The sequence below is a fragment of the Littorina saxatilis genome, linkage group LG17 (genome assembly GCF_037325665.1).
Source record: "Littorina saxatilis isolate snail1 linkage group LG17, US_GU_Lsax_2.0, whole genome shotgun sequence".
Classification (NCBI taxonomy): Eukaryota; Metazoa; Mollusca; class Gastropoda; order Littorinimorpha; family Littorinidae; genus Littorina; species Littorina saxatilis.
In genome coordinates, this window is record NC_090261.1 from 58,632,897 (window position 1) to 58,660,063 (window position 27,167).

General features: G+C 41.9%; 1 protein-coding gene across 1 annotated transcript in view; it reads right to left on the reverse strand.

Annotated features, from left to right (window-relative positions):
• LOC138951854 (1-phosphatidylinositol 4,5-bisphosphate phosphodiesterase classes I and II-like) overlaps positions 1 to 27,167 on the reverse strand; it is a 140,131-nt gene that overhangs the window by 97,870 nt on the left and 15,094 nt on the right. The window contains exons 2-3 of the mRNA XM_070323414.1: positions 964 to 1,104; positions 214 to 347 (exon numbers count right to left, since the gene is read on the reverse strand). Of these exons, the coding sequence (XP_070179515.1) occupies positions 214 to 347; positions 964 to 1,104 (275 nt within the window). The remainder of the gene's footprint in view (positions 1 to 213; positions 348 to 963; positions 1,105 to 27,167) is intronic.

A 27,167-nucleotide genomic window follows, 5' to 3' on the forward strand; every position in this document is an offset into this window, starting at 1 on the left:
GAAGAGAGGTACAGAAAAGTGTGCTATGCAGCACAGCGCAACCACAACCGCGATAAACAGGCTCGTCAATTTCACTGCCTTTTGCATGAGCGGCGGACTACGGTCATTGTGAAAAAATGCAGTGCATTCAGTTTCATTCTGTGAGTTCCACAGCTTGACTAAATGTAGTATTTTCGCCTTACGCGACTTGTTTTCTCTTTTTTTCACACTTACTTTTTGAGGGGTATTTTGCCATCAGTGCCCAGGACGCACAGCACCCTGTTGTGCCATTTCTCCAGGAAGCACAGAGTGCTGCTGTTGGCACTCAGCAGGTTGACCGAGTAGGTCAGCAGCTCGTCTGTCCACAACTGTAACATTATCACCATCAACGTCCATCACTACAGTCATCATCACTACATGTTCTATGATCCGGTTTGGATGACAGGGACACCTTCTTTGTAACTATAACAACATGCGAAGTCATGATTTTTTGGGATGTAAGTTCACAAACATGTGTCGGTTTTTAAAACATTTTTCCTAAACATTGCATAACATCTGAGTAAAAACCTGAAATGATCCAAACTTTTACCCAAAGCACATTTCGATCCTGAAAGTGTCGAAGCAATCCACCAAGTCATTGGTGAAATACAGCGCTTTGTGTCATGATACCCCTCAAAATTGACACAAAAACCTTCCGTATTCATTCACTCATGCGATCCACACCATGCAGCATCAGTAGGAATAGCATAACACAACAAAAACAACATGTTTTAAGTCGATAATTTACTTGGCTTTCTTTTCTGAGAGAATGCTCGAAAGGGCATAGAAGGAGCGGGCCATAGGAATGTGAGGACATGGTTGAGACTCCTTTTAGAGTTCCTTCCCCTGTGTTTATTGCCAAATTATATGGACAGCAGATATATAAGACCACTACCCAACAAATATTTTCGTTGGTGGTTTTTTTCTACAAAACAGTGGACCCACCTTGGCCGTTTCCTTGTCGGAGCACACGAAGTTCATCCACTCGATGTTGACCATGTCCGTTCCGTAGAAGACGGACACTGTCTTGTCTTCCAGCGGAACATCCTTTGCCCCGATGATAAGTGATTCTTTCAACTTGCCATCCTGAAAACATACAAAACAATTCATTCGTGGTCAATGTTTGTCTTGTCTTCCAGTGGAACATCTTTCTGACCGATGATAAGCGATTCTTTCAACTTGCCATCCTGAAAACACACACAAGATTTTGTTTTTTCCAATTCTTGCGATGTGTAGATAAGTGATATATTCGCATGCAAACTGATGGATTTCGGTGTGCAAAAAGACAAGAAGCGCTGCCTTGCAATATCACTCCACCCACCCCTCCCCCATTACCCAACATAAAACACCAAATCTAATCTCATTGTATAACTAGAATCAAAACCATGGGTATAATGCTTCGTGTCGATTTGATTGCTTGTTTCTCTCTTTCTTTGTTTATATTCGTTTGCAATTTATTCAAACTTAACGCTGTCTGTGTGCTCCTCTCTCTGTCTAGCCTTGTCTGTCTGTCTGTCTGTCTGTCTGTCTTTCTCTCTTTCACACACATATTATGTACGAACGCACACACACACACACACACGCACACACACACGCACACACACACACACACACACACACACACACACACACACACACACACACACACACACACACATCTTTGCTCCACTCCACTATCTCCATCCCTTCCCTACCATCTACCCCCTCCCCTCTACGTCCCAAACTCCTTATTATGCTAAACTCATTAGCAGCGAAAGCGTGGAGCATTACTGATAAGGATAGCAACGCTCATAGTTTACAACAACACCAGGGAAGGAAACATCAGGCATTTCCTCTGTTTAGTATTCATGTCCGCAGCCTTAGACCCCATAGGTCACAGGTTCTAGACATAATAACCATTGTGGTATGAACAAACCCACGACCTAATAGGCAAAAAACAACGAAGAGAGAACAAATACAGAAATCTATTCTGTACGCTTGCGTGTCGAAGTTAAAGAATTTGATGGGGGTGGGGTGAAGAGGGTGAGTGAGGGGGAATGTTTATCTATTTTTGTTTTTCTTTATTTGGTGTTTTACGTCGTTTTCAACCGTTCAAGGTTATATCGCGACGGTTTATCTATTGCCCACGGGTCAGAGACTGAGCGAGAGAGAGAGGGAGAGAGGAGAGAGAAGGAGAGGGGAGGAAGGGATGAGGAAGAGAGAGAGAGAGAGAGAGAGAGAGAGAGAGAGAGAGAGAGAGAGAGAGAGAGAGAGAGAGAGAGCGGATAGGAAGGGATGAGGAGGAGAGAGCGAGAGAGAAAGAGCGGGAGAGAGATACTCAGATAGTAAAAGAAGGAGATAGTAAATGACCGGGGGGAGGGGGGGGGGGGGCGGAATAGCTGACGATTAAAGATGCACTATAGAAAGGAAGACAAGATTTTTTCTCAAGGCTCAAGGCTCCAGAACTTCAAGAAACAAGAGGCGAAGCCTTCAAGGCTCACGTAAGAAATCGACAAACAGTAACACAAACTCAATCACTCCGTCACACATACACACACACACACACACACACACACACACACACACACACACACACACACAGTAAGCATAGGTGAAACTGTGCAAGAAAGCGAGACCCTGGATCTGCCAAGTAGTCTCGGCCCGCTCACAAGAACAATGACCGAGACTTTCAGTAATTCCTTTGCGTGACGTCTAACCCTCTTACGTCATAATGTGACGTCTTCAAATAGTTTCTATCACACACGTCGAACACTTTTGACCGAGACTGACGTAATCCATAGACTCGGAAATGTTAAAGTTTCTATCACACACACACACACACACACACACACGCACGCACGCACGCACAGACAGACAAAGTTTATCATCGCATAGGCTACACTTACGTGAGCCAAAAAGTGCCAGGCTACAGTACGTATTTAGCCTCAACATGCCAGGACGTTTACGTCAAGGAATAGAGGAACGCGCATGCGCAAGCTCACTGAATACGCACGCAGTGAGGGATACATATTGAGTAACATTATGGAAAGAACTATAGCTTGAATCCGGACATTAGGTAGCCGGGTAGACACAGATAACATACAGTCATGTTCAATGAAACCTGGGCAGGTGACATATACTCTCTCTCTCTCCCTCTCTCTCTCTCTCTCTCTCTCTCTCTCTCTCTCTCTCTCTCTCTCTCTCTCTCTCTCTCTCTCTCTCTCTCTCCCTGGGCAGGTGACAGATACTCTGTCTCTCTCTCTCTCTCTGTCTCTCTCTCTGTGTCTCTGTCTGTCTGTCATTATCTTCATTTAAAAGACAGCTCCGAAAGCACCTCTCTAACGACTAAGTCGGTGTACAATTTGTGCGAGTGTGTGTGAGGATGTGTAAAAGAGAAAGTGTATAGTATGCTTCCATTAACAAGCACACTTTTGAATTTTTTATTTTTATTTTGTTATACCTTTCCCTATTTTTATTTTTTTTTAATTTGTTTATTTTTTTATTTTTTTAATTCTTCATATTTGTTCTTTGTTTCATGTGTGTATTATAGTAGGGACTAGCTGTAAGAAAGGACCATATGGACCTAATGCTATCATCCCTCGGTAATAAAGTTTTCGAGTTCGAGTTCTCTCTCTCTCTCTCTCTCTCTCTCTCTCTCTCTCTCTCTCTTTCCTTCTTACTATCTATATTCTGTGCGTCTGGATTAAGTGTTTGTATATATGGGACAGGTTGTAAGATTAGACTTTGCCTAAAACCTCTATCCTTTGGTAATAAAGTTCAGTTTCAGTTTCTCTCACTCTCTCTCTCTCTCACTCTCTCTCTCTCTCTCTCTCTCTCTCTCTCACACACACACACACACACACACACACACACACACACACACACACACACACACACACACACACACACACACACACACAACGGCATATATTCAAGCATCGCACGTTACACGCACAAAAACAAGGACACCATGTCATCACACTGTACTGAAACTCTAACGATACCACCCAAAACAGTTACAGGGGGGATACGATTGATCTGACGTGTTGGGGGAGTTTCTGGTGATTTTGACTAATTTGAACAATTTGAGGAATCCATTGTTCCGTATTTTATACGCATATGGCCCGATTTGCCATAAAAAGCACAACAAGTAGGCTAATTAAGTACATCAACGTGAATAAATGAGCATAAAAGACCTGCTTCTGTCCTGTGCTGAAGTTTAAAAATATAGTGTTGAGCCGGTTTAAGTCAGTTGCGCCACCAGGGACCCAGCGGTCCGAATAACTGAAAACATCGAGTCGAGTGACCAAAGGAAATAACCAAATTCTTATACAAGAGTACACTTTCTAATGAATTTACGATTACTTGTTTGTCTTTAAATATACTCGTTTTTGCAACGATAAGACATTCTTGCAGCATGGTACCATCATTCAAACCCCGTTCCTCATCGCATAACTTTCAAAGAGATCTGACAGCGTTTTTCCTTTGGTATTATCCCTGTTAGGACATTTCAATCAGCGTAACTCTAAAACGCGACAGGCAGTGGAGTCTTTCAGTGGTAGAGATAAAAGTGTTTCAGTCTTCGCCATGCATGGGAAAGTCACCTTTCCGCATGATAAAACTTGCACAATGCTGACAGATATCTACCCGTGAGCCCCACTAACCTAAAGGTTTTATTGCTCTCTCGAATTTCCCACGTTGGCTGTTATAGGGATCAGAGACCCCAAGGTGACAGCCAATCTTTTATTCAACGACTCGGCCGTCCACGAGAAGCTTAAAGTCTATTCGTTTTCCTTTTTACGTTTTGTTTTTGTTTTTTGTTGTTGTGGTCATGCATGCAGTAATAAACGAAAAAAATTCTGTCGTGGTGACCTACCAGAACCAAAAGTCAACTGGTTTAAAAACATTGATGTGTGAAGCTGCATTATTTTAGTTATTCATGAGTGGGTGGGTGGAGGGGATGGGCTAGTTCTAACTATGCATTAGATTATAAAATTGTATTCTGTGTAGACCCTTCCACCAGCATCTTAGACCACTCTTTGTACATTTTCTTTTAATAGATGATTGTCATTTGTTTTACCTCATGTCTGCCCTGCGTGTGATGGTGTGATCGTGACTGCTGTAGTGTGGGCGTGTGTGTGTTGGTGTGTATGTCAGTGTATGTGTGGGCGTGTGTGTGTGTGTGTCAGTGTGTGTGTGGGTGTGTGTGTGTGCGTGATTTTACCAACACTACGCTAAATTCCTTGTGCTTTAAATGTTTTTTAATGTCACTTGGCTCAATAAATACTGTATTCTGTATTCTGTATTCTGTATTCACTCCGTAGACTCCTTCGCAGCGGTGTGTTGCACCCCGCACGCTGGAGCGGTAAGTTGAGTGGGGTTTGTGTCTCGATAAAACAGCTTCTTCTATAAACATTTCGTAACTTTGCACATTAAGATATGTCTTGTTAGATCTGTTAGTGTTTCTTCTACACGCCGATGTACTTTTTGGGTGCATATTTTGTATATTATAGCCGTGATTCTGTAAAATATCACGCCTGTAACTGCACAGAAGCAAATTTCGTAGCATTCGCAACAAATTACTGGTGTAAACTTTAATGTGAAGAACTGCCATCAGTTCCACAAAAACCTGAACCTTTCTGCAGTACTGAGGCCGAGTTTCAAGCTTCTGGGACCTTGCAGACAGCGAAAAGCATTCGGAGAATGAGAATTATCCTACAACTTCTGTGTTTGCCCCCCGAAGCTGCCGTGTTTCGCCCCCGCAGCTGCCGTGTTTGCCCACCGTTTGTGTTTGACCACCGACCCTGCACACTCATGTTTATGTCCTCTAATTGACTTGGAGCTATTTTGCAGGAACCATGGAAACAGTACTTGCAGGCAGCGCCATGGCAGGCAAAGCCTTTCCCACATTTTTTACAAGTGTGGGTTTTTTGCCCTAAGTGGATTTTGTTGTTGTGGGCATTCAGATCATTTTCTCTGGAGTACCTGTTCGTGCACTGACTGCAAGCAAACTTCTTTCCATCCCCTTCTTCAATGTGCTTGGTTTTGATGTGGTGTGTCAGCGTCCTCTGGTGTTTGTAAGTGCTACCACAATGTTCGCACATGTGATTTGTCGAATCAGCACCTATGAACGGTAAAGACAAAAAAAAGATTAAACAAAATTAAAAGTACACGTTTGTGTGTGTGTGTGTGTGTGTGTGTGTGTGTGTGTGTGTGTGTGTGTGTGTGCTGCGACACTGAAACGGTACTTTAAAATCAAAGGGAGTATAATGTGGCATGTAACATGAAACAGACATTTCCATCAATATTTGCCTCATCAGTGTAATGTATTTATGGTTATAAATAGAAAATTAACAGGATCTGACAGTCTTTCTCATTCAAATTTTGTTTTAAATAGTAAATTAATTAATTAATTACAAGATAATAACATACACGTCTATATTAACATGAAACTTATAATACGAACTCTTTTTTTGGGGGCGTCGACATACTTTTTGGTGGGGTTGTCTATGCTTGGCGCTGGTGGACAATATTCACTTTTTTGGCCCACACATAAAATAGATTTGGCTATAACTTTTTGGGGGGCAAAACTTTCTGATAGATCAACATACCTTGACATTTCGTCTTCGGAAAGACGGACTCGTAGCCTGACCTTTCCACCAAGGAAGGCATTCTCGCCGCCTGCTTTGGTCTGGCTTGAATCCACAAAATATAACAGAAGTTCGATGGCAGTACCGCTGCACGCCATTTTTGATCTTCGAATTCGAATTTGACTGAATGCACTCAAAACTTTAGCACGAAGCCCTTCCATTGGATGAAGTTTGGCAGACTTTTGCAATTCGCCTTCTGATTGGGTCTCTTTTTTGTGATTGGTTCTTTTAAAGGGAAGCAATCGCTGTCAAAATCATATTTCTGAATGTGTTGTTGCTTCCCAAAAAAGTGAATATTGTCCACCAGCGCCAAGCATAGACAACCCCACCAAAAAGTATGTCGACGCCCCCCCAAAAAGAGTTCGTATTATAAGTTTCATGTTAATATAGACGTGTATGTTATTATCTTGTAATTAATTAATTAATTTACTATTTAAAACAAAATTTGAATGAGAAAGACTGTCAGATCCTGTTAATTTTCTATTTATAACCATAAATACATTACACTGATGAGGCAAATATTGATGGAAATGTCTGTTTCATGTTACATGCCACATTATACTCCCTTTGATTTTAAAGTACCGTTTCAGTGTCGCAGCACACACACACACACACACACACACACACACACACACACACACACACACACAAACGTGTACTTTTAAATTTGTTTAATCTTTTCCTTTGTCTTTACCGTTCATAGGTGCTGATTCGACAAATCACATGTGCGAACATTGTGGTAGCACTTACAAACACCAGAGGACGCTGGCACACCACATCAAAACCAAGCACATCGAATAAGGGGATGGAAAGAAGTTTGCTTGCAGTCAGTGCACGAAAAGGTACTCCAGAGAAAATGATCTGAATGCCCACAACAACAAAATCCACTTAGGGCAAAAAACCCACACTTGTAAAAAATGTGGGAAAGGCTTTGCCTGCCATGGCGCTGCCTGCAAGTACTGTTTCCATGGTTCCTGCAAAATAGCTCCAAGCCAATTAGAGGACATAAACATGAGTGTGCAGGGTCGGTGGTCAAACACAAACGGTGGGCAAACACGGCAGCTGCGGGGGAGAAACACGGCAGCTTCGGTGGGCAAACACAGAAGTTGTACGATAATTCTCATTCTCCGAATGCTTTTCGCTGTCTGCAAGGTCCCAGAAGCTTGAAACTCGGCCTCAGTACTGCAGAAAGGTTCAGGTTTTTGTGGAACTGATGGCAGTTCTTCACATTAAAGTTTACACCAGTAATTTGTTGCGAATGCTACGAAATTTGCTTCTGTGCAGTTACAGGCGTGATATTTTACAGAATCACGGCTATAATATACAAAATATGCACCCAAAAAGTACATCGGCGTGTAGAAGAAACACTAACAGATCTAACAAGACATATCTTAATGTGCAAAGTTACGAAATGTTTATAGAAGAAGCTGTTTTATCGAGACACAAACCCCACTCAACTTACCGCTCCAGCGTGCGGGATGCAAACACCCGTGCGGCACGCAACACACCGCTGCTAAGGAGTCTACGGAGTGGTATTGTAATTAAAAGCCACCGGGGAGGGTGATGTTTATTGCTGAGTCAATTTCTGTCACCGTGCTCTTCTTCGACTGAGAGTTAACCAGTTTAAAGACGTTTCAATTAAAAGGGCGTCTGTCAAGCAAGTCTATAATTATGTCAGTGTGATCGTGTGACCACCCACAAATGCTGGGCCACTTTCTGTCACTGTGCTCTTCTACGACGAAGAGTTAACCAGTTTAAAGACGTTTCAGTTAAAAGGGCGTCTGTTAAGCAAGTCTCTGTCAGTGTGCCGGCCACAACTGCTGATTCACTTTCTGTCACTGTGATCTTCTACAAGTAACAGTTATTCAGTTTAAAGACAGCTTAATTAAAAATTGGGAGGGTACTGTGGTCTTCTACAACTAACAGTCAATCCATTTAAAGACAGCTTAATTAAAAAGTGGGAGGGTACGTCTATTAAGACTATTTCTGCCAGTGTGACCGGCCACAGTTTCTGAGTCTCTTTCTGTCACTGTGATCTTACACAATTAATAGTGAATCCGTTTAAAGACAGCTTCATTAAAAAGTGGGCGGGTATACGTCTATTAAGGCAATTTTCTGTCAGTGTGACCGGCCACAACTTCTGAGTCACTTTCTGTTACTGTGATCTTACACAACTAACAGTCAATCCGTTTTAAAGACAGCTTAATTAAACAGCGTATTACACACAAAGAGTACGTCTGTTAAGACCCTCTTCTGTCAAGTGTGACCTGCCAAAACCAAGAGTCAACCCAACCCGTTTTAAGTCGTATTAATTAGAGAGAGAGAAAAAAAAATAGCATGCTTAACGAGGGAGTATAGTAACGTCTACTTAGTGACCGAGTGTCAGTGTGACCTGCCAGAACCGTATGTTAACAAGGTTGAGGCAGCATTAATTAAAAATGCATGGTAGACATACGTTTAGCGTACTGAGCAATTTGTGAGCCGTTACCAGATTTACATCAAACAAGAAGACACCGTGATCTGTCAAACTTACTGGTGGAGGTGGTTCTGTTAGTTTCTAACAGTATATGTAGTTGCTCTTTTTACAACCAGCCATCGCCCTGAAGAGGGATTTCAATAGCAACATACATTACAGGAAATCCAAAAACAAAGAGACTGCCAACGTTCCAAAATTCAGAATAAAAAAAACAAGAAAGGTAAGTTTCAACAACTTACCTTTCTTTTTTTCTTTTTTCTTTTTTGTATACATTACAGGAACAAAATATAATATACAAGCAATATCGTATGTCTCAAAATGTCTTAAACACATGAATACTTTGTTTTAATATTTGAGAATTCCTTTTGTCAAACTAATTTGTAAACATAATTTTTCTGTTTCAAAATATAATCTATGAAAGGTGTGAAAAGGGACTTAGTTCATGAATGGAACAGAACATTTTTCATTTCGAAAAATAGGCAGTTTAACGTTAACGTACAGCGTAAACACACACAGCGAATGCCTTCGTTTGCAGTTTTCCACGACTTCAAGTTCAAACATATGCAACCTCTTATAAAATTCTATAGGGCCATATAAAATGAACTCGAGATGGGAATCTCATCGTTTGTGGCTGCCAGGTCAAATGGCACAGGAGTCACCCCCTCGAACAATTCAAGATCGTACTGATAGAGTTGTCAAGCGTAAAGTCTCCAAAAACGCTGCAAGCTACAATTGTACAGCAGTTTTGCTTCATCATTCATTGCCGCCCATTCGTGTCCTAGTGACGTCTTCATGTTAGTTGGTGGTCATTCGCGAAGCCAGCCGTAAAATGTCACACCAAGGTGGTTACTTCTTAAATATTTGTCTTGCTTCTTGCTATGGGGTGTGTGTGGGGGTGGGGGTTGGGGTTGGGGGGGGGGGGGGGGGTGGGGATTGAAGTGGAGGGATATGTCTGATTTACTCTTAAGTTCTAACCTTTACTTTATTTAGGATGAACAGACGACAGCAACGCTGAAATGTCAGCGTATGTGCGCACATTGATGAAACACACACGCACGGACGCACGCACGCACGCACGCACGCACACACACACACACACACACACACACACACACACACACACACACACACAAGATCAAATCAAGAAGCGCCTGGAAAGTTCAATTAACGCAATGCGAGCTTTTAGAACCCAATTACCCAACGCTCTGAGCGTGAAGAAATGTTCTCTGCCATTGTGAACAAGCAATCAACAAGACTCTATTAACACGGGCAAATCAGCAGCAGTTTTCAGTTTTATAGAAGTGAGCTAGTGCTGCAGACGCTTGTTTTCGTGCACAGAGGCATGGACGGAGTAGAAAGACAGAGAGAGAGGTGGTGCACACATTTGACCTACTGGGAAAGAGAGAGAGAGAGAGAGAGAGAGAGAGAGAGAGAGAGAGAGAGAGACAGAGAGAGAGAGAGACAGACAGAAAGAGAGAGACAGAGAGAGAGACAGAGAGAGACAGAGACAGAGAAAGAGAGAGAGCGAAAAAGAAAGAGAGACAGACAGACAGACAGAGAGAGAGGGAGAGAGAGAGAGACAGAGAGACAGGGACAGAGAGAGAAAAGAGAGAGAGAAAAGAGAGAGAGAAAAGAGAGAGAGAAAAGAGAGAGAGAGAGAGACAGAGAGACAGGGACAGAGAGAGAAAAGAGAGAGAAAAGAGAGAGAGAAAAAAGAGAGAGAGAGAGAGAGATGGAGAGAGAGAGACAGAGAGACTGTCAAGGCCCTTTTGAGAATGACATCTGGGAAGACTGGCAACATACAAAAAACGTTGATTTATTCGAATTATCCTCTCCTTGCTGCGCAGTTTGGCGAACTCCTATTACAAAAATATCGCTTTCGCTTCTGGTTTATTTTCACTTTCTCGCTGAAGCCTTGATACAATTTCGATTGAAGAAAGCCCCCTTAAAACGCCATAACGTCACACTTCTATACTGCATACGCAGGCGTCATTGTCAAAATTTCGACAAGAAAGGCCAATGCAGTTTGAACTCGGAAGCAGTTAAGCACAATAATTGCCAATATAGTGGAATGAACAAAGCCTGTCGGTATGTCCAAACAAGCAAACGAGTATCAGTTTCATTCAAAGATTGAATTTGCATGCAACAACATAGAAAAACTAAGGCAGCTAAGTCGACGGTCGAACAAACACCAAAACGTCCTTTAAATCACACAAAAAAGTTTGCCGTCATTTCGACAGAATTGTGCGGTGAGGGGAAGGTGACGCAAAAGATTGGCTAAACCTTCCCAAAATTGCCGAAATCTAAATGACAATTTCGATCAAATTGCCAAAGAAAATTCACCCTTGGAACATCCCTTAAATGGGCTGTGAAGAGGAAAATAATGAGTTTTGCAGCATTTCTTCGCCATTCTCCGCCATTCGTCTCAAACTTTAAATCGGCGTTTCCTAATCTTTTATGAGGAAAAAAGCAGAAAGAAACACAGGGATAAGATAAGATAATTCTTTATTGACGAATGTTATGGTATACGTAAAATTAGTTGCTCTTGTACAACCAGCCATCGCCCTATATATATATAGAGAGAGGGTTACACCAGCACTGTATATTACAGGAATTAAATATTACATATTTAAGCATATTTGTATGTCTCAAAATGTCTTACACACCTGAATAGTTTGTTTTAATCATAGAGAATGAACAAACGAAGACAAGGAATAAACAATAGTAGTAAACATGCCAGCAGAAACAAGTACAGAACAACAACAACAAAAAACCTCTGCACTCACGTAGGAACATTGCAATACATACATGTAGAAAGTAATCTGAACATTAATAATGATTTAATAGCAATGTCTGGATGAAAATACCGAAAACACGTGGTATAAAACCTCAGTTTTAAAGAGATGTTTACATTTCAACACACGGGAAATAATGGGATATGTACATCATTCTTTCCAAATTCACATCACCTTGCTTCGAAACTGAAACCTATTGACCTTCCGAAGAAGATGAATTTGTTTATTTGTTGCTTAACGTCCAGCCGACTACGCAGAGCCATATCAGGACGAGGAAGGGGGGGATGAAGGGGGCCACTTGTCAAGCGATTCCTGTTTACAAATGCACTAACCCATTACTTGTGTCCCAGCAGGCTTTAGTAAAACTAAATTAATACCTACTGGAAGATTACCAGTTTCCAGTATGTTAAAATAGGCTTAACCTATCTACTGCTGGACTTACATTTGTTTGTTTATTTGTTGCTTAACGTCCAGCCGACTACGCAGAGCCATATCAGGACGAGGAAGGGGGGGATGAAGGGGGCCACTTGTCAAGCGATTCCTGTTTACAAATGCACTAACCCATTACTTGTGTCCCAGCAGGCTTTAGTAAAACTAAATTAATACCTACTGGAAGATTACCAGTTTCCAATATGTTAAAATAGGCTTAACCTATCTACTGCTGGACTTACATCAAAACACTAACAGATTAAACTATACATGAATCGCGAGACAAGCGGCAAGAGAAGAGATTTTTGGAAAAAATACAGGTGAATGAGCAAGAAGGCAGAAAAAGAAAAGAATTCATGAAGAAAAAGAGAGCATGACAGGAAAGAGGAACCAAAAATCTACCTAACAGCAAACTAGAAAGCTCCTGCGGTTCCAAAAACAGGAGGGGCCTTTAATTTCATAACCGCAGTGCCCCACTGCGGGAATCAGAACACTAACAGATTAAACTATACATGAATCGCGAGACAAGCGGCAAGAGAAGAGATTTTTGGAAAAAAATACAGGTGAATGAGCAAGAAGGCAGAAAAAAGAAAAGAATTCATGAAGAAAAAGAGAGCATGACAGGAAAGAGGAACCAAAAATCTACCTAACAGCAAACTAGAAAGCTCCTGCGGTTCCAAAAACAGGAGGGGCCTTTAATTTCATAACCGCAGTGCCCCACTGCGGGAGAAGAAGATGAAGAAACAAACAAAACAATCAAAAACGAGCAGAGAGGAGGGTAAAAAAAAAATACAACAAAAAAAGGAAAAACACCCCAGACATCTTCAATGATAATTTACGTCCACGCAAGTCTCTGTTAGCACGTAGCTCCGCTGTTAAGTATTTGTTCTTATTCTTTCTTTTCTTCTTTTTTTTTTCTTCTTTGATTTGGAGGAAAATAAGACACTAGCCGCACAAGTCAACCAACTGAAGCCGACAGAGGAATCTAACACTGGAAGACAAAAAAATTGATTTTCCCTGGTCTCCGTCGGCAAATTAACTCGACATAAAACGGCGACGCGGAAATGATAGGGTACTGCGCCACAGAGAGAGGGAGAGATAAAGAGAGAGAGGGAGAGATAAAGAGAGAGAGAGAGAGAGAGAGAGAGACAGACAGACAGACAGACAGACAGAGACAGAGACAGTGGGTGTTTGGGAGAGGGTGGAGGGCTGTGTGAGAGAGAGAGAGAGAGAGAGAGCGAGAGGGAGACAGACACAGACAGACAGACAGACAGAGACAGAGACAGTGGGTGTTTGGGAGAGGGTGGAGGGCTGTGAGAGAGAGAGAGAGAGAGAGAGAGAGAGAGAGAGAGAGAGAGAGAGAGAGAGAGAGAGAGAGAGAGAGAGAGAGAGAGAGAGCAGCAATGCCTTCCTTTGAATGAAAACCGAGGAGGCTACATACGAAATAAGGTCACTAGGGAACTAATCACAGATGATTTAAAGATCTTTCTGACAAGGCAAGACTCTCTCTCTCTCTCTCTCTCTCTCTCTCTCTCTCTCTCTCTCTCTCTCTCTCTGCACACACACACACACACACACACACACACACACACACATTGTCTTTGACGCACATACACACCATCCTCTCTCTGTCCCCCCCCCCTCCACCCCCATAACGACTCTTTCTTGCCCCCATTCCGTCACCTCCATTCCGATTTTCCGTATCATGTTCCTCCCTGGTGTATCATTGGCTATCTTTACGCTTAAAAAGCAATCACACTCAACCAGTTGAAAGGAAACAGATAACCCCAAAAGAGCCAGGAAACGCAAGTGACTGTGGAAAATAATCATAAAGCGCTGTCTGCTTGAAGTTCATACTGTCAACCATTATTAGTTACTGTCTTATCGCCTGTTTCGCAAGTTTTGTTTTTGTGTGTGTTTTTTTTATTTTTTTATTATTCGTAGACCAGACGGGTTCTTTTTTTTTTCGAAAAGTCTTTAAAGTGAGCGTCCTTCTGGGGTTACCCATCATGACATCCACCACAAATCTTGTCAGGTTTTTACACAGAATGAGGACATCCTTTACACGTGAACACATAGCAAAAAAACAGAGATCAGCAGTCCGTATTTGTTCTGTGTATTGTGGGAATTTGTCGCTGATTTAATTGTAAATGTTGTCCACGGTGTCATTTATGAAATTATGTCAACAAAAATGTCCACTCCTGCACAGAAAGTAACCAGGCGGTTGAACTTTGGTATGTGTCCAAGTGGCGAGAATGGTCGTATCCCATGTGAAAACCTAGACAGATCTAAAATAGTGACCCGGAGAGAACTGAGCCTTTAAAGGTATTAGACGGCCAAACTTGAAATCTACTGACCATTCAGGGTGTTGGGGTGCACCAGACACAGGTCGCCTTTTGTCCATTTCCAGCATGACGTACTATTTGTGAAATTCCAATACCTTAATTCAATACTATAATTATAATTTTATTTTCTGGATGTAAAACATACAGAAATTGTCACGTGTGGATAAGTATGTAAACATCCACTAATCCAGCACAAGGATTTGTTGCGCAGAGCAAAGGTGCGCTGGGGCTATTATTTCTGGTGGAAGAAACACTCATGTAACCTTAAATTCGCTTCATTGTGTTTTCCCCTGCATGCTTAGTGTCTTTTCTTGAAACTAACCTTGAAGCGTTCGTGGGTTTAAACACACAAACACACAATCCTCCGCATCTCTTGTTTCGCGCTACTAAATTACGGAGTGAACATATATCTGCTCGGCTGTAACAGGTGCCTGTTGGTTTGCCTTCGCCCTCTGCTGACCTAACGGTCAACTGTGCAAGGTCGGGAGGGGCAGATAACATTGGGCCTATTTAATATCAAATATCTCACATCTGACGCCAACAAGCGATGACAGCTTGTGAGTATGTGCATAAAAGCGAAAGCGAAGACCATCAAACTCCACTGTCCTGTCAAAAGCACCCTCTGGTACCATAAAAGGACCGGCACGGTTGGCCTAGTGGTAAGGCGTCCGCCCCGTGATCGGGAGGTCGTGGGTTCGAACCCCGGCCGGGTCATACCTAAGACTTTAAAATTGGCAATCTAGTGGCTGCTCCGCCTGGCGTCTGGCATTATGGGGTTAGTACTAGGACTGGTTGGTCCGGTGTCAGAATAATGTGACTGGGTGAGACATGAAGCATGCGCCTTCATATAATATTTATATTATTTAGTTTTCCAATCAAGGATAAACAGGCGCACGTTATATGTCAAAGCAGCACCGCCCTGATATGGCTGGGCGTTAAACAAACCAGTACCATAAAAGAGGGGAAAATGTGATGCCAACAGGCGGTTTTCCAATAAACACCATAATCCAGCTCTGTGATCGTTTCATATTATTGACAATTGACACTTTGAGCTAAATATCATGATACATGACACCCCCTGTCAAAATCAACGTTGGCGTCGGTCTCGCCTTTTCGCTTTTGACATCCAACAAATTTAGTTCCAACCAGCGGCAATCCGTAGTCTTTCGTGGATGCTTTATTTCTTCCGTCCTTTGAAATAAATGAAATACTGCCTCGCCACACTTCGTCTGGACTCTGACGTGTCGCTGTCAATCCTCATTGCTTTGCTGTTCACCGCCACACGTCACTAGATTGAGTGAAAGAGAGAGAAGAAAGACAGACAGACACAAAAGAGGTAGAGATAGTGTGTGTGTGCCCGTGCGTGCGTGCGTGCGTGCGTGTGTGTATGCATGCGCAGTGTAATAAGGCTACATCTTGAACACACGGCCAGTACAACTAGCCGTGTGTTTCAAGATGAATAAGGCTACAACTCTAATTCCATGAGGAAATAATTATGAGTTATGAATATATTATTGAATAACTTGTGTTATGTTGTCATTCGCCCACCGCCGACAAACCGTAACCTGCTGTTACATAAAACATTTTTAGGGGGAGGTTACTATGACGAAAACATGCATCCATCCGTCTTTGGCCGAACAGAATGAATGATTTCGTAAGACTTTTAGACTAAACTTCTTACTACACCGTCCCATGATTGCATGACAGACACACCGACAAACTCATATGTCTGTGTGTGTGAGTCTGTCTGTCTGACTGTCTGTCTGGTCTGGTCTGGTCTGGTCTGGTCTGATCTGGTCTGGTCTGGTCTCTCTCTCCTCCCTCTCTCTCTCTCTCTCTCTCTCTCTCTCTCTCTCTCTCTCTCTCTCTCTCTCTCCGTTTCTGTGTGTGTGTGTGTGTGTGTGTCTCTCACCGTTTCTCTCTCTCTCTCTCTCTGCCTCACCCCCCCCCTACACACACACCCGCCCTATAATAAGCACATCGGAATCACTCACCCACACAGTCCTTTGGCGTTCGGGGAATTGTTCTTGGGAGACATACATACGCGTGTGTATGGCATAATCAGGCGTCGGGGGAAAGGAATACACTCTTAATCCCATAAGCCTTTTGGGAGCAACCCTCGATTGCTGTATCGAAAATAGGCAGGGATGATTGGGAATGTTGATCAAGTTGATCCCAGCTTACCTCAATCAAGAATGATCTACGGTGCCACGAAGGCCACACACAAGCATCCGAACACACGCGCCCTCGGTTAGTGATATGCACACACAGACACAATAAAACCAGACAAGACTAACAACAATGCTGAGAGAGAGAGAGAGAGAGAGAGAGAGAGAGAGAGAGAGAGAGAGAGAGAGAGAGAGACAGAGAGAGAGACAGACAGAGAGAGGGGGAGAGAGAGAGGAGAGAGAGAGAGAGAGAGAGAGAGAGAGAGAGAGAGAGAGAGGGGGAGAGAGAGAGGGAGAGAGGCAGATAATTTATTCAATAGGCCATAGCCCCTTATGAAGGAGTGTGAACAAAAGGTTAACATTGCGTACAATTGAACTCAACAGGTGCAAAAAAAAAGGAACAAAATAATAATAGCACAACACTACAGATGAAAACATACACAACACGGCATTTAACTAAGAGGTTACAACATCTCTTAATTTAAAGGCTTTATAAAATTACAGGGACAAATTTCTCACAACAGGTTCTTGAGGTGAGGTTAAAGAGCAAGCTGCGTCGAGAGAGAGAGACAGAGAGAGAGAGAGAGAGAGAGAGACAGAGACAGAGAGACAGACAGAGAGAGACAGACAGACAGACAGAGAGACAGACAGACATATAGTGTGTGCGCGAACGCGTTCGTGCGTGCTTGCGTGTGCAGGTGCTAGCATGCCTGCGAATGTGAACAGGTTATGAAAAACAGGTCAGCCTGGTTTGGGCGCGGTTTTGCGATTAGGTGAGAGAATTGCAAGAGTTGAAACGAAAGCGTGATGACTGATGGGGATGGGATTATGAGGGAGGCTTAGAGTACATCATCCGATCAGACTTTGGGAGTGACCCTCGATGGCGGTACCCAAATCTGGCAGGGAAAGGCTGAAAAGATGATGGACGCTGCCGATACGCGGGGTTGTACCCAAAATATAATTTCCTGCCACTTTCGCGCTCAAGTGCGTGTCACTCCGGCATCAGTTGTTACACGCAGGAGCGATCGATATGTAACGGCTTCCAAAATACTTGCAAGAGGGGGGCGGGGGGGAGAGAGAGAATTCACAGACAGCGTTTACTATAATTCACTGCACTATGACGGAGATGTCTGTCTGCCAAGAGTTGAAGACGCATGGCACAGGACTGTATATTTGTTAACAAAGTTAAAACATACATAATCATATTCTTTTTTCTTTTTTTTATCTTTACCAATGTTTGTATACATGTGCACAACAATTTTTTTGGTACATCACCGCGAGATCTTGTGTGAATGGGTGAGAAATAGGTGCCCATTATCATAAAACAACAATTCTGCACACATTATTGCTGCAACGCAATCAAAATCAGTACCCTTACTGCTTCGATGTCAAAACTGAACCTCTTTTGATTCTGCTACTGACGCTGTCATCTCTTTCCCAGTAGCAATCAAAGATCTGGGCAGACTGACAGAATAGTTCTCCGGTCCGCAGAAAGAGGCAACCCATATTGTGTTGGTTACCCATCATTAATACTCTCTCTCTCTCTCTCTCTCTCTCTCTCTCTCTCTCTCTCTCGCTCTCTCTCTCTCTCTCTCTCTTTCTCTCACACACACACCACCCACACCTGACATCATTCTTCCGGCTATCACTCACAAATAATACACATCACACACAGCACCTTCCCGCTTCCAGCATTGTTGACATTCTCCATCTACATGCAGAGACAGACAGCGGTCTAAAGTTAACCACTTTCAAGAGCAAACAGCAGCAGCACAAGTGGATTTCTGAGGCCTGGAAAATGTGTCAGCCAAGCTCATAGCTCCAAGACAGGAACTTCTATCACACAAGCCACCTCATCCTGTTTCGCAGAGCACTTACAGGTGATTCCAGCCAGACAGTCTGATTTGGCATTTTCTGCCTTTTGCATGTAGGCTACGTTCACGGCCGTCACGCCATGCACATTTAACCTGTAAGGTTTTTCTTTGCTGAAAGAGTACAAACACGTTCTCTGCGTGTACGGTGATGCAACCTGAGGTTTCTGGCAGTAATATGTGTGCCCTCTCACTCCAGCGCCTAAGGCGTTGATTTCTATTCATGAAAATTAATATCACTCAGGTGACTTTCATGTACATGTATACATATATGTATATGTATATATATATATATGTGCATATGATCTTGTGCTAGTCTCCAAAAAGACAACAAAAACAAAACAGAACCCAACACAAATACACAAACAAAACACAAAGCAAAAACAAAAAAACATACACTTTCTTTTACACACCAAGTCTCGCTGCCTAGAATTGATGGTCACCAACTCTTGTTGTAAAGCAGCTGCGTACTTCTCTGGCAGTAAGACCATATATTGACACTTTCTTTGACTATACATAACGAATGAAGGAGGGGGGAGGGGGGACGGACCTCCAGTCAATTATATACTACTATTATTCAAATATGTATGTTTCCCTTCCCCCGAGTACTGACCTACTATAATGAAAATATATATACGAAAAGGATTGAATTTCAGCCAAAGTTTAACTTTAACTAAATTTGTCTGGCACGGACATTGTGTGTGCGGGTTTTTTTTTTTTTTTTTTTGGGGGGGGGGGGGAGAGACTTCAAGGCAAGCCGCCACAACCACACACACACACGCGCGAGACACAGACAGACAGACACACACACACACAGACACACACACACCTCATTAACACCAGTAGCTCTACTTGTACATTATTTTCTAAGCACCCACTGGAGTACGGCTCTAGAGACGGTAATGGATGAGTCTGGAATTTACGGCTGGGGGAACCATTATCAGACACTAGCCGCCTCACATATTGATTTTCAAGATGGGAGTTCAGTGAACCAAGCAAATCGACGAAAATTCTGAAGTAAACTGCAAGCGTAAGTTCATTCCAGAAGTAAACGACAAGCATGGGTACACTCCAGAAGTAAACAACAAGCATGGGTACACTCCAGAAGTAAACAACAAGCATGGGTACACTCCAGAAGTAAACAACAAGCATGTGTACACTCCAGAAGTAAACAACAAGCATGTGTACACTCCAGAAGTAAACAACAAGCATGGGTACACTCCAGAAGTAAACAATGAGCATGGGTACACTCCGGAAGTAAACAACAAGCATGGGTACACTCCAGAAGTAAACAATGAGCATGGGTACACTCCGGAAGTAAACAATGAGCATGGGTACACTCTAGAAGTAAACAACGAGCATGGGTACCATCCAGAAGTAAACAACAAGCATGGGTACACTCTAGAAGTAAACAACGAGCACGGGTACACTCCAGAAGTAAACAATGAGCATGGGTACACTCCAGAAGTAAACAATAAGCATGGGTACACTCCAGAAGTAAACAACGAGCATGGGTACACTCCAGAAGTGAACAAGCATGAATACACTCCAGAAGTAAACAACGAGCATGGGTACACTCCAGAAGTAAACAACGAGCATGGGTACACTCAAGAAGTAATCAACCAGCATGGGTACACCCCAGAAGTAATCAACCAGCATGGGTACACTCCAGAAGTGAACAAGCATGAATACACTCTAGAAGTAAACAACGAGCACGGGTACACTCCAGAAGTAAACAAGCATGGGTACACTCCAGAAGTAAACAACGAGCATGAATACACTCCAGAAGTAAACAACAAGCATGGGTACACTCCAGAAGTAAACAAGCATGGGTACACTCCAAAAGTAAACCAGAAGTAAATGTACACTTCCACCACTATTGTTTTAAACTGACAACTTTTGTTTTTGTTCCACCGAGCTGGATTTTGAGTCTCCATGACTATCCAAATGGCACATGCTTATGATGACCGTGTCATTGTATTCTATACAGGTCTACAAACAAGATAAGTGCAGTTTTTGTTTCAGCTATTTGGAGTCTGATTTTTCGTGAATGTCCAAATGCCACATGTATGCTTTGCTTCACTGTGTCTTTTAATACCCATCACTATTTTGATTCTCATTAGTTGTTTCATTTGATAACCAATAACCATTGCGATTCACTAATTTTCTATGTGTATATTTTTTCTTAATACTAAATCATCATTGCGATTCTCAAAAGGTTTTCGTTTTTCATGTTGAGCCGTTTTTGTTCCTGCATCGTGGTATCTGAGTCTTCTCGAATGAACAAAAGACCTGTGCTTGGGATGACCATGTCCTTCTACATGTACAACCATTGTGACTCATCGGTATAATTTGTAGCATATCTTCCAGCAGGGTCTTCCCGAAGGTTCATATACTTGGAATGACTTTGTCCTTCAATACCTACCCCCATTGTGATTTTTCACTAACAGATAAAATGTATGGAAAATTGTTTATCCAGCAGTGTGGTTTCAATGTCTTCACCAACGCGGAATTGGATGACTATGTTCTTTTATTCCCACAACCACTGTGATTATTACTGGTTTTTTAAAAATTTATTTCATTTTTGTTAGTGTTCGAGTTCTTGCGAATGTCAAAAGGAACAAACTTCAAATGACCATGGAGAAATGCAGCTTTTTCCGCCGGCCGGAAGGACGGTAAAATTAAATTATCCTTTAATAAAAACCATAGTCTTCGCCAAGTCGTGATATTAATAACCGCATGTCCAAAAACACGTTTAACGTCGTGGACGAAAAGTAGTTCTGGTGACCAGAATGCGGGACACCATCTCATTAAGACCGTCCATCTGATACAAAGGCGAGTAGAAGAAGTCTTCTTGAACAAATAATCTGTGATAACTTTCTTTCTTTCTTTCTTTATTTGGTGTTTAACGTCGTTTTCAGTCATTCAAGGTTATATCGCGACGGGGAAAGGGGGGAGATGGGATAGAGCCACTTGTCAATTGTTTCTTGTTCACAAAAGCACTAATCAAAAATTTGCTCCAGGGGCTTGCAACGTAGTACAATATATGAACTTACTGGGAGAATGCAAGTTTCCAGTACAAAGGACTTAACATTTCTTACATACTGCTTGACTAAAATCTTTACAAAAATTGACTATATTCTATACAAGAAACACTTAACAAGGGTAAAAGGAGAAACAGAATCCGTTAGCCGCCTCTTACGACATGCTGGGGAGCATGGGGTAAATTCTTCCCCCTAACCCGCGGGGGGTCTGTGATAACTAATGCGCTCAGTAATTTGATAGACACCGAGTTACAATAGACGTAGTTTTACCGTCTGCCAAGACACGCTGATTGATTCAGAATGATGTTCTCTTGAGAACACGATGTTGGGAATTCCATTGACGTAACATGAAGAACTGCCGTACAGTGAACGTCCGGTTTCTGGTGCTCACGTGCTTCATACACTTCGTAACAAATTACTTACTTGTTGCCAACGTGCAAGAAGGGCTTTCTTGTTCAGTACCTTGAAGAGAGAGACAGAGAGAGAGAGAGAGAGAGAGAGAGAGACACACACACACAGACAGACAAACAGACAAACAGACAGACATACAGACAGAGACAGACACAGACAAAGTCAGAGAGTGAGAGACAGAGACAGAGACAGAAACACAGACAGACAAACAGAGACAGAGAGCGTAAATATGTGCGTGCTTCCATGTGTGTGTGCGTGCTCGCATGTGTCTCTTTGGAAGAGGAGTTGAGGAGTTATCTGTGTGTGCGTACGTACGCATGTGCGCGAATGGAATTGTACGCATAAGTGTCGGTATTGACAGGAAGACTGAGCAGACGAGTGCTCTTAACATTAACAATAACATTAATTGTACGTTATCATATTTCATACCTATTATTTAGGCCAAAAAAATTATTAAAAAAGTCTGTTTACGGTAACATAGGCCAAAAAAATAGGGTCGGTAGGTCGGATTTTTTTTTCTCCCCCAAAAACATATTTTTAAGTTATTTAACAAAACAAGACTTTTTTTTCCTTTTTCTTTTCTCTTTTTTTTTCTCCCCCAAATGCCAAAAAAAAAGTCTAGGGTCGCGCGAAAAAATAGGGTCGGTCGGGATACCGTAAACAGATTATTATTATTTTTTTTTTGCCTTAGTGAAATGTGCTTTATTTGCCAAAAGTACGTTTTATCTCAAAGAACAGCCGAACGACAACTTTCCATGTGATGTTTGCATTTGTGTTGACAATACAACCCCCGTTTTATGTCTTGACGAGAGCTGTGTGGGCAATGCAACTCCCGTCTTATGTCTTAACAACAGCTGCGTGGAGGGTTAACTCAGAATTAGGGCTCTCATCGAGCACTCTTGGCGAGTTAATTTGCCAGCTGGTTTGAATGCTGGTGGGCTAAGGGTGGAGATTTTTCCGATCTTCCAGGTCAACGTATGTGCAGACTTGCTGGTGCCTTATCCCCCTTTGTGTGTACACGCAAGCACAAGACCAAGTGCGCACAAAAAAAGAACCTGTAGTCCATGTCAGAGTGCGGTGGGTTATAGAAACACGAAAATACCCAGCGTACTTCCCCCGAAAGCGGCGTAGGGCTGCCTAAATGGCGCGGTAAAAACGGCCATACACGTAAAAACCCACTAGTGCAGAAAAATACGTGTACGTGGGAGTTCCAGCCCATGAACGCAGAAGAAGAAGAAGAAGAAGAATGCTCCTTCGTAGTCTTTTTCCACAAAGATTCAAGCACTGGTTGTATCCCCTCGAGGCTTCTACTGTATGCATTCCTAACCTTCTTAAGAGGTTACAAAAATTATATTCCCCAAAAGAGACTTCAGTGAATAAAACCAACCGCATCTTCTGAAGTGCGCATAATTAGCAAACACATTTTAGCCAACAATACGCGAAAAAGGTTAAAGACTAACTTCCACCAATGAAAATTCAACTGTGTCTTTTTTTGCAAAATCGACAATACTCGAAACCAATCCGTCAGTGCAAAGACACATTTAATAAGGCTGTCGCACAATCAACAAGCAAACAAATCAACCGTGTCTTGTTTGCAACAACCGGCGACCTGAAAAACCTGTCTAAAGTGCTAACAAGAAGGCGCACTAATGCGCGCGCACTAAAAGAGGCCTCATTATTAAAACAAATCAACCGTGTCTTGTTTGCAACAACCGGCGAACTGAAAAACAAGTCTAAAGTGCTAACAAGAAAGCGCACTAAAAGAGGCCTCATTAATAAATAAAAAATAAAAAAAACAAGAAATTCCTTCGAGGTAGGAAAAACACCCCCGTTGGTCAAAGGGAAATAACCATTCTCACTGCACCCATTCTCACTGCCACCAACTGAGAAGGTTCTTTCCCTTTGACCATGAATATGTTTCTCTATAAGTCCTTGTAGAATCTTAATCCACCAATAACTCCCTAACCGTGTGTTTGACTGGTCCCAATTTTTGTAAGGACCGTCTCAGGAATGTATAGAACCTGTTCACCAAGTTTGGTGACGATCGGTCCGTTCATTCTTGAGATCTATATGCGAACACAAACACACAAACACACAAACAAACAAACAAACACATCGACCGAAACCTATACACACCCCTATACCGGGGGTGTAATCATTCGTGTCTTGTTTGCAACAACGGGCGATATAATTTTAACAAAAAAAGATAACAAATCAGACAGTTAATATATGTATACAAGCTGTGGAACTCACAGAATGAAATTGAACGTAGTCCGCCGCTGGTGCAAAAGGCAGTGAAAGTGACGAGCCCGTTTGACGCGGTAGCGATTGCGCTGTGCTTCATTGCAAGCTTTACTGTACCTCTCTTCGTTTTAACTTTCTGAGCGTGTTTTTAATCCAAACATATCATATCTATATGTTTTGGGAATCAGGAACCGACAAGGAATAAGATGAACATGTTTTTAAATTGATTTCGAAAATCTCATTTTGATCATAATTTTTAATTTTTTTAATTTTCAGAGCTTGTTTTTAATCCAAATATAACATATTTATATGTTTTTGGAATCAGAAAATGATGAAGAATAAGATGAACGTAAATTTGAATCGTTTTATAAAAAAAGTTTTTATTTTTTTTACAATTTTCAGATTTGTAATGACCAAAGTCATCAATTAATTTTTAAGCCACCAAGCTGAAATGCAATACCGAAGTCCGGCCTTCGTCGAAGATTGCTTGGCCAAAATTTCAATCAATTTGATTGAAAAATGAGGGTGTGACAGTGCCGCCTCATACCCAGGAACTCTCATGTCAAATTTCATAAAGATCGGTCCAGTAGTTTACTCTGAATCGCTCTACACACACACACACGCACACACGCACACACACACATACACCATGACAATCGTCTCGATTCCCCCCCCTATGTTAAAACATTTAGTCAAAACTTGACTAAATGTAAACAAGTCGCGTAAGGCGAAAATACAACATTTAGTCAAGTAGCTGTCAAACTCACAGAATGAATCTGCAGCAAGACCGTATAATCGTAGCATCGACAGTCCACCGCGCACGGCAAAGGCAGTGAAATTGACAGGAAGAGCGGGGTAGTACTTGCGCTGAGAAGGATAGCACGCTTTTCTGTACCTCTCTTTGTTTTAACTTTCTGAGCGTGTTTTTAATCCAAACATATCATATCTATATGTTTTTGGAATCAGGAACCGACAAGGAATAAGATGAAAGTGTTTTTAAATTGATTTAAAAAATTTAATTTTGATAATAATTTTTATATATTTAATTTTCAGAGCTTGTTTTTAATTGGAATATAACATATTTATATGTTTTTGGAATCAGCAAATGATGGAGAATCAGATGAACGTAAATTTGGATCGTTTTAGAAAAAAAAAATTTTTTTTACAATTTTCAGATTTTTAATGACCAAAGTCATTAATTAATTTTTAAGCCACCAAGCTGAAATGCAATACCGAAGTCCGGGCTTCGTCGAAGACTACTTGATCAAAATTTCAACCAATTTGGTTGAAAAATGAGAGCGTGACAGTGCCGCCTCAACTTTCACGAAAAGCCGGATATGACGTCATCAAAGACATTTATCAAAAAAAGGAAAAAAAACGTTCGGGGATATCATACCCAGGAACTCTCATGTCAAATTTCATAAAGATCGGTCCAGTAGTTTGGTCTGAATCGCTCTACACGCACGCACACACGCACACACACACATACACCATGACAATCGTCTCGATTCCCCCCCCTATGTTAAAACATTTAGTCAAAACTTGACTAAATGTAAAAAAGGCCTCATTGATAACACAAATCAACCCATTTGTGGCTATATTTAGATTAGGCGCACAAATGTTCATAATAATAATAATAATAAGTAGAGGTTACATGCCGAGTCTCAGTGATTATTAAAAATAATGGTCGAAGTTAGCGGATCATGAAAAATGCGAGCTTTAGCGAGCTTTTTCATGACCGCGAACTGAGACCATTATTTTTTATAATCACTGAGACGAGGTGTGTAACCTCTTTATTCCTCCTTTCTTCAGTTATTCAAAGAAAAGAGGAGTAAGTTTTTTGCGAAAGTTTGATCGAATCCTATTCACTCAACCAGTCAACCTGCGCATGCGATCGATTAATGCGCGGTTGTATAGTTCCGTGCAAATCATTCCATTCTGTTAACACTTCTTGTCAGTTTTCCTATTTTGGACTAAAATCAAGTACACAGATATGCTGTTATTCTGCTGTGGCGGCAAAGGCAGATATTGTGTGTTCTGTATATGTTTTGGTATCGCTTAGGATAATGTTCTTTCGTCAAATGGGACTAGCAGACGAACTTTTGCACCCGTGTTCCAACGTTAAAAACTGTATGAAGTTCAGTTTTCTGGGAAAAATAGTGTATGAAACCGCTTTATGTTGTTTAAATTGATGAGATGTGTGCATTTGGTTGCGTGTGATCTGTTTATTAAATGAAATATTGTTGAAAACTGACCGTCGGATTGCAGTCTGTTGTCGAAGAAACTGAGTGAAAAGAAGGGGAACTACTCTTGTCGCTAGACAAAGTATGAGTTACTTGCCTTGTGAAATTGCTTGTGATGAACGTTTGAGCACGGCAGATCTAGATTCAGAAAACAACCGAACTCATGGATTTTATATGGATATTCATGTGTTCAGGCCTGTAGTTGTTAATTTAAATGCGGTATGTTTGTATTGTTTGCTCCAGAGATGTATACATTAGAGCGTTCGGAACTTTTCAGTCGCAAAAAGTAGTACCGAAACAGAACAACTTCTCAACCCATTGCACTATCGAGGATTCAGGCTGTTGCTGGGTCGTTATTTGTTTGGTTGCTGGGTCATTATCGAAAAATAACTAGCCCTACAAGTTTACAGAGGTAAAGAAGCAGAGGGGGGAATAATAATAATTCTTCAGTACCATCACACTGGCGTCTTGTACAGCCCGCCTTGCCTTGTTCA